The sequence below is a fragment of the Falco punctatus genome, assembly GCF_963210335.1.
Source record: "Falco punctatus genome assembly, chromosome: 1".
In the NCBI taxonomy this organism is placed as follows: domain Eukaryota; kingdom Metazoa; phylum Chordata; class Aves; order Falconiformes; family Falconidae; genus Falco; species Falco punctatus.
The window spans coordinates 41,077,519-41,090,092 of NC_137580.1; the positions used below are offsets into that span (position 1 = coordinate 41,077,519).

The 12,574-nt window shown below is 47.9% G+C and overlaps 1 protein-coding gene across 1 annotated transcript in view; it reads right to left on the reverse strand.

Moving 5' to 3' along the window:
- Positions 1-221: 221 nt before the first annotated feature.
- ADRA1D (adrenoceptor alpha 1D) overlaps positions 222-12,574 on the reverse strand; it is an 85,619-nt gene continuing 73,266 nt past the window's right edge. The window contains exon 3 of the mRNA XM_080396822.1: positions 222-5,157. Coding sequence (XP_080252948.1) covers positions 4,589-5,157 — 569 coding nt within the window. The 3' untranslated portion in view covers positions 222-4,588. The remainder of the gene's footprint in view (positions 5,158-12,574) is intronic.

The window sequence follows — 12,574 nt, forward strand, 5'->3', positions numbered from 1 at the left end:
ACAAGTGAGGCAGGTGTTTTATCTTCTTTTGCTGTTCTCTCCTTTGGGCTTTCCAGCTCAGAATCCTTCCCATAACACCCAGCTCGGAGACACCAGTGCCCAGTATCTAGAGGTGCCATCAGGCGGCATTCTGTGAAATGGAGCACCTGGAGCGAGACAGGAGCATAAGAAATGCTATTTCCATTTCACCATGGGTAGTAGTTTTGTGAGTGACTCTGGAATTTTAATTTCAGCAGAAAAATGAAAATTTTCCTGGGAAAACTTTAAGGAGTTAATATTTCAGTTTTTATTTAAAAACCTTACTCTGATGGAAATCCTTTCACCAGGGCTTGTTTCCTACCACCATCTGCACAGCAGCCTGCCCTCCTCCGCTCCCACGGGTCATGGCTGCGTCCGGATTCCTCCTGCAGAATCTGGGAGAAGACAGGGCTGGTGCAACTCCTTCATCCCTGCATGACGCAGAACTGAGGCTGTCCTCTTCTGACTTCTTTTAATCATAAATTCTTGCACGTGGGAGTGATTACCCTTGTGGAATTACAAAAAAGTCTTTGAGAAAAAAGAAGGTGGATAATTTGCAGGTTTTTCTTCTTCCCTCCCTCCCTCATTGCCTACAACACCTGTTTTAAAAATCAGACACAGAAACAATTCACAGCGGCGTTTTAGACAGGTTTGTGCATGTATTTGGTACAAAGAAACAAAAATATGTGCATTCTGTTTCATAGAGCTTACATCAATCTGACAGAACTTGAATCACAAAACAGAAATACTCCGGCTAATAAATACATCTGGGGATGAAAAATAAAAATCTATACATAAAAAATTCCAATGTCTGCTAAAGAAAATGTACACTTATATACACACTGTAAACAATAGTAATGCAACCCAACGGCAGTCCAGCTCAGGCTGACAGACCTTCCTTCTCCCTTAAATAAGACTTGTGAGAGTCTATGGACGTAAAAGCGGCTGTTCACCATCCTCAGCACTCAGTTTGTTGAAGCAGCGAGGTCTGACGATGCAACAGTGACATGAAGCCAGTGCATTGAGGTGAGAGCTGCTGGGTGACCAAGGTAGAGGTGTGCTGGGAAATGGCCTGCTTGGCAGATTTGGAGAAACAGGGCCATACCCTCAGCTACTCATACCCTTGTGGGGCCAGGGGAGTCAGTGGGATCAGACCAAATTCACCTCCTGAAAGTTTGAGCCCCTTTTTCCAAACCTGGGAGACCTTGGAGGTTAAGGGAATCAAAAAGAAATGCAAAATTTTAGATACTCGGGTCATATTTCATACATTGTTCTTCTTCCCTGCCAGCAAAGGCATCTTTGTCTACTCTACATCAAGTTCCACATGAACAGCCTCAGAGTCCAGAGGCATTGCTGCTTCTGACGAAAATGCTAAATGAAAGGGGGCTCTGGATTAGGTGTGAAACCAGTATTTTGCCTGAATGCAACACAGCAGAGCTCCAGAGTCACCTACAGCACCGTCTAGGGTATTTCTTGGGGCCAGATCAAATGCAGTAAGTAAAAGAGCCAGAGCTGAGGCATTTATGTGTGTGTATGCATATGTGTGCTTAAACCAACTTTATCCTTATTTTCTCCCTTGTAGGCCTGTTAAGAATTGGGATGGAGAAGCAGTAAACATCCAGACTAATCCATCTTTCCCTTCTGGATGCTGTCAAGGGGCTAGAGGCTGTAAATATAAGTATTTCAAAATTGGAAAAAAAAAAGAAAAAAAAAAAGTATATTTAAAACATCAGGGAGAAGCAAAAGCAATAATGTCAACTCATTCATGGGAATGTCAGCAATTGCTAAAAGCCCCTGCAAAGTCTCCATTTCTGGGAGAATGTCTGCCCATTATAGGAGGATGTCTGCTATTTTGGGGATGACACACATATATAAGTATAGTAAAGTGTGTATGCGTAATTGTATGGTCACGGGTGCACATTACTGTGTCTGTGGGTGCCTGGCTGTGGAAAGACACCAAATAAATCTGCTCCTGAGCATCAGAAAGCACTTAATAGCGGATGTCCATCTTCCTCCTTGACTAGACTTTCACTTCTGATGATTTCTCTATCAGCTCATTCTAAACTGTGCCCCCAAATTGCTTACATTATACACTTGCACGGGTTAGACCTGTAAGACAGTGTCACCCAAACAGGGTCCAACAATGCAGATCTGGGTGCATTTTCTCCCTCCAACAGTGGCATGTGTGCACGTGCATCCCGAGAGGTGATGGAAGGCAGGAGGGATAATGCTTTCACTTTGACCTTCCAAACATCTCTGCTCTTCAGCAATCACCCTCTCCCTGATACCTTCTCTGCTATGTCCCCAGTGCCAGCAGTGTACTCTCCCATTAGGATCCCCCAAAAGCCCAGGAAACTCATGGCAGCTGCAGACCTTAGGCTGCAAAGTGACTTTCTGTGTCACCCCGTTATCACTGTAGGGACTCACTTTCCTTGAAGGCCAAAGAAATGGGGGGAAAAAAGATGCATTTCCACACAGAGGTTCTCATGGGGTATTGGGTCCTTGCTTTGAACTTCTCAACCTAGCAACCTCTGGCTGATTTTGCAGATGCTGGCTAACATGCAGACAGTAATGAGTCTGGGTTTGGTGCAGGTGCAATGCTGCCCGTGTGCCTTGGTGCCATTTGCTGCTGGCAGGAAAATATTTGGATAAAATCTGCAGGTCTTGGTGCAGTAATTCATCCAGTTTGGAGTCTTGCATGGAGTAAAGGGCAGAATGTTGTTAAGGGTGTTGAGACAGGGCCAACTTCAGATATCACGTCCCAGTATGCACAGTACGAAAAAGTAAAAAAAAACCCTTTTCCTCTGTTTTGATTTCCTTTAAAGCAAATGGACATCAGAAAGAAAGGTGACGTTCTCTTTGCTCTGCCTAGGAGCCTTTCATTTTTCTTTGGTAGCCACCCTTAAGAAGATTAGCTAGATGTGCTGTAGGCACATACATGAAAGACTCCCAATGGGTTTGAGGGATAGAGTGCTGAAGTGGATGGGTTTCCATCCAGGACACATTGAGTGCCATGTTTCCACCTCTTGACTTCATGTTCCTGTTCTTTAGTCACCTGGCTTGAGACACTGCACCTCAGATCCAGACTTTGCCTCCCCACCTACGTGTGTTCTGCCCCTTCTCACAGCTTAATCTGATGACAGCTCTTTGTAGCTCATTGCCTGTCTGAAAGTTGATAAAACCAGTGCCTGCAGTACATGGCCAAGTAGAGTTTGGGTGACCATTTTCTGAGTTGCAAAGCATGATTTGTGTGAGCCTGGCTGAGGCAGGTCATGGCTCCCACCTCCCTGAGGTGTCTGGAGGAGGCCACATGCACTTCTGTGGGACATCATGCTCTGGGGCTGTGAGCAGGGTAAAAAAACCCCTTATTGGCATTTCTTTTGACCATGCTAGCGGATATAACCAAGGGCAACTGTTGATAGCCACCAAAGGCTTCGATGTACCAGGTATATGAGAAGCCACTTGGGAGAAGAGTCACAGGTGTGCCCCTGGATGAGAAGATCCGTCTACATGAGGGAACTTCAACTGCATGTCAGCTCCAGTTTAGCTTTGACTCTACGGGTAATAGGAACAGACCCCAAACTCAGCAATCGACCTTTCCTGAGCCACAGGGCAGGTTGACATGGGCCTGAGCAAAGCCCCTGGGATGTGTCTTTATTCCGTGGTGTTTGAGTGAGACAACAAAAAGAGCAAGAAGGGGACAGAAAAGGCTGGGAACGACTGACACCAGAAGCAGCCGCTTTCTTTCTGTATCACAGAGGAATGTGCCCTAGAGCAAGGTGGGCTGCAAGTGTTTCACCGGAAAGTGAAATGAGAAATGTATCAGGAGTTGGAATTAGAAAGAGAGAGCTGCACACCTGCTGGCATCAGTGTATGCATCTGGACTGCTCCTCTGGCCTAAACCCAGGTTATGCGGAAGGGGTAAAGCTGTGGTTGCTGCAGACGTGATGACTGAGAGCCAAGATCTCCCCACCCTGCTTGGGAATACGACAGTCTGTTTGCCCTCCAAAATAAACGCCTTTGCTGGAGGTCCTGTCTGGAGGTCCTGTCCTTGCAGACCTACAAGCTCCCAACCCATTATCTAAAGGATCAGAGCTAGCTACAGCTCAGCACTGTCCTTTCTGGGTGGTGCCTCTGGATGGAAATGTGATCACATGTACTAAGGCAGGGTTGGCGTCTTTTGGGGTTTGATCTTTCCATTAGATTTTATGGTGGTGTTTTTAAGGCAAAGGAGACATCCTGATTTCCCTTAATTGCACAGCTTCTTCCAGAGCCAAAGATAACCATCCATTGGAGGAAACAGCTCTTGTCCTAAGGCCATATCCACCCCACATCTTCCCCTCCTGCTGTGGCTTATTGAAATGGGATATGCTATTGGCTTTTGTTTGAGGAACCCATCATCCCACAGAAGGGGCTGAGCTCTGCGTAGGGGATGCTTGTATAACCTTTGGGCAGCTGCATTTTATACCTGATTGCTGCTTCCAGTCTGCCTGACAGACCCACAGATGGTATCCCTTCACGCTTCTGCTAGATACCTCTAAAGAAACCATGGACAGCTGTCCCAGTGGCTTCAAATATCTGTTTCCCTCAGCCCGCAGCAGTCTGTTAAGTCATAGGTTTGATAGTCAATGGTTTCTGTGAAGTCATGAGGGATCCCAATAGAGACAGACTCCACCTCGGTTTTGTAGGTGGCTGTCACCCCCCCTTTGCTGGAGCCACCCCGGATTTTGTTAGAAAGGCTGTTCATCTTCTCCTTCAGCTGGGTGGATGCTGGTTTCTGGAACGGAGTGAGCATTTTCCAGCCCTTGAAGCTGAGTGTTCGCCTCTTACTGGCTCTCTCCTGCAAGGAGGAGTTAAATATGAACGAGCTGTTCAGGGTGTTAATCCTGGGTCTCAGGTCTGTCTCAGAGTCTTGCACCGAGCTGTTCATGGAGGCTCCTCGCCAGTGGTGGTCATAGACACGCCAAATGGGCCGTCTTCTGTGGTGGCATTGGCACTTGAGCAGCCTGATGAAAGCTCGCTTGAACTCTTTGCTGGAGCAGGGGTAGATGATAGGGTTCACGCAGCTGTTGAAGTATCCCAGCCAGAAGATGATCTTGAAGACAATTTCAGAGGGCTTCAGAGATGGGAAGAAAGAACCTTGGAAGAGATTAAAAGAAATATGGTTAGAAGAAGAGGGAGGTTGTGGCAGTGCAGGGTAGCAAGGGTGGTGGCCAGTCCCCTCTGGAAGAGGCAAGACCTGCAGAAAAGTCTAAATGTGTGATTCTCCTATTAGGTCCTTGGTTAGCAATGCTGTTGCCACCAGACTGAAGAACTGGCCACTCCAGGACAGCAAGGCAATGATCCTAAAGTGATAGTGATGGATCATACTGTGTCTTTGGCAGGGGTGTCCTATCCCCCACTGCAAAATGGCTCTTAGCAATGGACCCAGCATCCTCAAACACATCTGTGAGCCATTGTGGAAAGCCCATACAGCTTGGAGAGAGGCTGTTAATTGTGGTAGAAGCTACACAAGTATGAGGGGTAGTGGGGATGGAGGGTTTTTCTCACACATCTCTCCAGAAAACCATCCAGCAACATCACCCCCCACCCCTCAAATCCAGCATAAACTGGGTTTTGAATAGATTCCATTCTGGAGGAGAAAATCCTGGTGCAGGACCGAACAGCCTCATGGCCAAACATGTGTACCTCATTGTGAGTTCAGCCATCCTGCTCTGAATTGATGCAGGAGACTTGCAGCCAAGAGGTATCTTCCACACCTGGGGCCAGGCTGCTTTCTGAGACCCTATAGCAGGGGCTGAGGGCATCGCTTTGGGGAACAGGTTCAGTGGTCCCATGCCTCCCTGGCTTATCAGCACAAGACCACCAGCCCCTGTCATATTTCAGATCAGACAGAGAAAACGTGGCTTGGCTGGTTTGCATGGAACGGTTCTTGGTGCCTGCCTCTTCCTATGTGTCCACTGTACAGTTCACCACTACCACGTACAAGGATGGATACAACCCTGTTGCTGACACTGATGGAAGAGCAACACCCCTTCATCTCCTACACATGTATTTTGGGTCATCATTGTCACCCACCCTCTGTTCAAATTTTGCAGTGATGCTAAGGTGGACTCTTGAAGTGGGCTTAGGTAACATCCACTGCTCCCAGCTTGTACCTGCTACTCGAAAACTCTTTTGTCCTCTCCAACCCCTGTCAATGCTTTTGTGCTAGAGGTTCCTGGTGGTTTTCCTGGTGAAAAAGCTGGAGATCTTTTTGGCAGCCACAAGATGTCAGTGTTGCTCCCACATGGCCCACCACAGCCTTCCCCACTCATCTGAAACAACTTTCTGACTCAGCCTTAATTTCTTTTAATTTTAGCTCTGGATGACAAATTGTGCCGCCATGTGACTGAGCGCTAATTTGTATTTTAGTAAATAACATTAGCTCTGGATATCGTTATTATTTGCTCTGTGCTCAAAAGCCTGGTGTCAAAACAGTAAAGCCGGTGCCAGGAGCCAGAAATTCGGGACTGACACTACAGAAAAGGTCCCCAAGCTGTTTGCTGGAGAAAAACCATCATCCAAGAAACCCAGAGCACTGGTTTCAGCCAAGCTTTCTTACTCCCCTCCCTAAAAAGTTTAGAAATTACAGCCAGACTCAGCATTAGGTACATGGGCTATTCCATCATGGGGACGAGGGAGAAGACAGATCTCAGCATTTTCTGATGGTTAGGCAGGGAAAGCACAGATGCAGCCATGCAGCTTAAATATCTGCTTAAGGCTAACCCAAGCTATAAGGCTGGAGTATGTGACGGCTGTCAGAACGTGCTGAAGGAGGCAATGAAATAAGGACAGTGAGCAGGACTGGTGTGTCTGCGCCGGGAAGACCCGGGCCCATCATGGGAAGGGGTGGCATGTGCCGTTCAATGAGCAGATGCTGGTGTTGCAGCCTGTGGCTTTGAACAGAGCACTCATGCCGGGGTTAAGTTTTGTAGAGGCAATGACCCCACCTTGGTTGTTTTTGATTAAAAGGGTTTATTCTTTCTGGGACAGTGGTGAGCTTTATGGGTTGGTGCTAGGCTGTTGGAATCACCCCATCCAATTCTAACCACAGCAGAAACACCACCCCGAGTGTTTAGCTAGGAGTTTTTAAAACCCCCAGTGGTGCAGGGGACAACCCCCCTTTGCACTGCACGTAGCATTTCCTCTGTCCTCCATCCAGCTGTGGCTTTGAGCCTTCCCCCTCTCTCGCACCACCCCCAACCCGCACCCTGGAGCTACAATGCTTTGGGCAAAGTCGACCAGCGGTGGCTTTCCAAGTCCAGCATCAATTCCTCTCTTCAGTCTCAGGTCCTGGCAATAGCAGGTGGCTGTTCTCCTGCCCAGACCCACCCTGTCCCCATCCTGCCCGGGCAGCAGCCTCTGCCCAGAGCCCCCTGCTCTCTGCAAGGCAAGCCCTGGCTCAGCCCTAAGGAATTGCCTTGTCCCTGCTTGACCGTGCTCTAGCTCAGTGTGAACATTTGGGGCCAAGACAGGTGAAGGACTTCATGAAGCATGTAATCCTGCTCATTCCCTCGTTGGGGAGAGGTTTCATGCCTCAGTTTCCCCTCTGGAGAAAGGGGCTCTTTTACAGTGTTGCTGTGACCCCTGTTTTGCAGCGCCCTGAGTTCTCAGAGGAGTCGCATCTTTATGTGGCCTTTTTAATGTTAAGAGAGAGGAAAAGAAAACAAAAAGCTATGGTAACAAAGCAAATAAAAGAAGGGTCTATTTAGAAATGAGGCTGGTAATTATGCTTGAGCCAGGCTACTTAAGAGATTGGTGCTTGCTTAAACAGCCTGATGGTTGTTAAAATAATAACTTGCATCTAGTGTTTAGCAGTTCATTGCACAATGCGGTTTCTGTACTGCATGCTCTGTCTTTTGCATCCAGATAAACCCCACAAATTTAAAAGAAAGAAAAAAAAAAGCTACGAATTCTCTGCATTTCATCTTTGGCTAGAACCTTGTGTACATCTGAAGACAAGGGCCTCATTACCATGCAAATAAGCGTGCCTCTTGGAAGAGATGTGTACTGAGTGCATCCACAGTTTCCCCATTTGATCACACTGGGATGAACAGAACTAGACAGGGAGTCCCCAGAATAAGGTCCTTGGCTGGTGAATTTGCACCTGCTAGAGCATCAGGCTCTCTTGATAGGTGCTGGGAGGCTGCATGTGAGGAAGGGTGGTGGGGTCTTATTAAAGGAATGTGTAAAGAATGGAAGAAATTAGCTCTTGCTTTCATACACACGAATATGCAATGATATTTTGAGAGGGAGGGGTTTTGACCTGGGCTGTTGTAGCAGTTACTGTGCAGGAGCATGGATGTTGTTGAGATGTGTGGAAGACAGTACTGAGTAATGGACACTTGAAGAGTTCAGGAAACACATGGATGTGTCAAAGGTCCAGAAACAGAAGATGGGAGTAAAACATCAGATACAGCAACACAGAGTGATGCACCAGCACTTTAGCCTGATACCTCAGTATAAGAGCACTTTTTGATGATCTGGCCCCAAAAGAATCAAAGCCGGAACAGGGCAACATCAAAGAACAGCAAGCCCAAGTACTGTATTACCTGTGCCACAGCACAAGTTTGTGAAACCTGTTCTTGTTTCAAAGAGGAGCTCTTCCTACTCACTCAAAATCAGCCCTCTGGACACGTGTTTTGGGCATCCAGCTCAATGCTTCGTGGCAAAGCTTGGTGTACTTTCTAAAGGAGAAGGTAGTGACACCTACCTTGGGGACATCCACCTGTAGGGTGGTCTTGGTGTGGTGATCACCAACATTATGTACAGTATGTATGCTGGGATCTGGCAACTGCCTGCCATGCTGGAGCATCTGGGACTTAGAGAAAGGACAACGGAGGCCTGGCTTGCCCTTGCTGTGCTTGAACAGGGCTGCTGCTTGTGGGGGTAGTGCTACCAGCAGGGAAGTCTCCACCCAACCTAATCAAATCCACACATGAGACACAAGACAACCTGGGGAGTAGAGACAGACCTCTGAGGTGCCCCTTCTCCACCCTGACTGTCCACTCAGTGATGCTCGCTGTCCTGGTTGATGGAGGATCCTGGTTGTATCTCAGTGTAGGATGCTCCAAGGTAGAGTGGGATGCAGAGCCTCATCCTTCATATTTCCCACTGCCTTGCTGAGAAGGCTCCATGTTGGCTTATGGAGATCCTGCTGAGGATTTTGTCTTCTAATAAATAAAAATTTTATAATAATACTGCTGGGGGGTTGAAAGTCCATTTGGGACCTTTATAACTTTTGTCGTCTTATAAAAGGTCATTCCACATCTTGCAAATCTGAATCCTAGTGGTAGAGCTGAGTCTGAGCAAGGGTTGCAGGTCCTGTTGTAACCCTAGATAATTATCTTCAGGGTCATTAAGAAATTAAGAAAGTTGCAGGGGAGCTCAGGAAAAGCTTGTCTGCACTGTGCAAAGTTCCTGGACTCACAAACTAAATGTGATTTGAAGACTGAATTTCATTTTTTTGATGGTGCAAAAGTTGAGCCAATAAAGTATGTGCTCTGAAGTGAAAGCAAACAAATAATTTATTTGCTCTTCTTCCAGCATGTGTGTATGTGCAGGACATGCATATGTGTGTGTTTGCTGTGTGTGTGTGCCTATACATTCTTTTTCCTAGTTAATGTTACCCTGCTCCTATCTGGGGAAAAAACAGCTAGGTACAAATCTCTGCAGCCACAGGCATGCAACACCCTGTGTTGGGTGGTTAGGGGCTGCAATCTTCCCTCCACATATCCAAACACATATTCCAGGGGGGGTTTAGGTTGTTTGAGCACAATCTCATGATCTTTCCTTGTGTGCACTTCTCCACCCTGCCCTCCCCATGACTCACTTGAAGGTGATATCACTGGATTGTTTGGAGAGTTGCTGGTCCCAGTGTTCAACACTCAAAAAAAAAAAAAAAAAAAAAAAGCAAAGCAAGAAAAAAGACAAATGCACAAATGAAAATGGATCCGGTCCAATCTAAATTCTGGCCCTGGTTCCCAGTACGCAGCCAGAATCTGTGAGCAGGCTTGCTTTCTGCCGCAGTTGGCAAAGAGCATCTTTGTTTTAAAAGGTCCCTGCTTTACAGCATGTCCTGAATAGTCCGTGGCGCAAAAATGGTGCAGATGTGACAGCAGGTGGGAAAAACAAAGTGCCAAAGTCATGCCCCAATGCCCTCCCACCTTGAATGGGGAATATGGGGACTGGCAGGGTTGTTCCTGCTGACAAGGGGCCTTGCTGTTGCTTGGTGTGGGCTTTGTAGCAGGAATGGCCCTGGACAAAAATAGCTTATGGAGGGCTGGACCTTGCAGGTGTTGGTGGAATGCCATGGAGAAGGTAAATAGGGAGGTTTATTCACTACCTTTTCTGCTACAAGTGGCATCACAGGAGGTGGAGACCAGCGGGTGGTAGGTTAAAAGCAAAGAGGAGGAGATGGTTCATCTCACAGCATGTTGCTCAGCTGTGGGCATCCCTGCAGGAGGAGGCTGTGGATGCTAAAAAATGGCCAAACTCATGCAAAACATCTCCCAAGGTGCAAACTACTCATGTTCTTCAGTGAGGAAGCTCCAGAAATCCATATATAGGATTAGGCCTGTGGTGGGGACAGGTGTCCCATCACATGAGCTTCTTCTGAATGTGGCCTCAAGGGCCAGGAGGGGTCTGAGGATCCCCCCGCAAGATGCATCAGAGCAGCAAGTCAAGAGAATTGCAGCTGGTATAGGAAAACCCCTAACATAAGAGGTACCACAGCTGCTGAAGCTCACTGTGGGTTCTCCTGGCCAAAGAAATAGTTGGTCTCTTCTTTTTTCCTGGCTCTTACAAAGTGAATTCATTAAATCTGGTCTGAAGTCATCAAGATCTGCCACTTTCTGCTCACTACACAGCTTGCACCCCTCCTTGCCAACTCCTTCCCAGGCCCCCATGATGGACAACCTCCTTCATGTGACTGCTAAGCTATGGGAGAACGGGCTGGAGATCAGCAAGGATTTCTGCCTGTGTGGGGGACTGGGAGTCTCAGCTTCTGTTTCCCAGCCTTCTCCTCCATCCATTACTGACCACCTCCACTCGGCATCTGTAGGCGTACCAGGGTCCCTAGAGGGTTAACACCTCCTTGCAGCTGGTGGTGTGTCTTGGAGTGATGAGGGAGTTCACTGCCCTCCTAGCATGGATCCAAGAGCTGCTTGGCGTAGGGAGGAGGACAGCATGTTCGCAGTGACTCCGGCGTTTTCCCTAGAGGACGATGGCGTTGGGATATCGGGTAGAATTCCTCAGGCCTGTGAGCCTTCCAGCCAACCCCACATAAACAATGTCACAGATAAACGAAAGCTTCCGTCATGCCAGTGAAAACTCCAGCAAGCTGCCTGCGTGCCTCTCTGAGCACAGGCATGCTTGCTTGCTCCATCTTCTACACTCTGACCTGGCTGAGAAGTAAAGCGGGGAGAAGTTACCCCTCCCCTGCCCATTGCTGACCTTCTAGGCACTGTCACGTTGACCCAAGTTGATGGTTGGAAAGGCGATCCCATGGAGCATCTGGCCATACCACAGCCCATGGTGGGATGTCCTTATCTGGCGTGCGAGGTCCCCATGAGGAGGGAGGGCAGCCTGTGGGGTGGTGGGGCTCAAGGAAGCATGGTTTAGTCTGGGGGTGGTGGGGAGGTTGCAAAGGTGGGAGAGACCAGTCTTGTGTGTGTCAAGGGCTCTGAAAAACACCAGTACTCTCAAGCAGGATCTCAAAGCTGAGGTCTGAGTGAGGTCTGCTTGTCAGCATGAGAAGGATAATGCAGCAGAGCCTCGTTCTGCTCATTCACTGGACTAATTCAAGGTCCCCGAAGCTGTCCCCTGACCTCTAGACAGTATGTTTCTAGTGATGTCTCCAAAGCTTTCCTCTAAGTTGCAGCACATCAGTAGGGCTTTGAAAATGCCCTTCATTCCTCTCAAATCTCATGTTGGAGCTTTTCTCAAAGCAGTCCTGTGAATCTGGATCCCTGATGGGAGTCACTGCCATAACAGTGTTTCTGTGGCATCACATTTCCTGAAAAATGTGGGTCTCTTACGTGAATCACCTAACTGAATTTAAGTATCTGAGCAGGTCTCTGGGCTCCTCTTACCGTCAATGGTTTAGTCGGTAGACTGCAGTGAGAATGGAGCGACCCATCTCGTTGTAAGTGTAAGTCTGTACCGAGCAGATGGATCACACTAGGTCTCAGATGACTGGACCCAGACTCCTGGCTCATGGGCAACCACATCATGGGCATCCAAGGTTACTCCTGATGGATTTCACCCTAAATGTCATTGGCAAGAGGTGGTGTCCTCTTCTCTTAGGAGGAACTTCCGTAACTTCCCAAGCATCAGTTTTTCTCCTGTGCAGGACAGAACTCTCATCACTGGAAGAATTTCACCAGTGAGCCTCCCACAGTGGTGAAGGGTGAAATAATGAAGAGTCACACAAGAGCATCTACACCTTTACCCAACAGAAAGCCAACAACGTAATTTCGAGCCTTGGATTGTGCACACTGCTAATTTGCTTAGC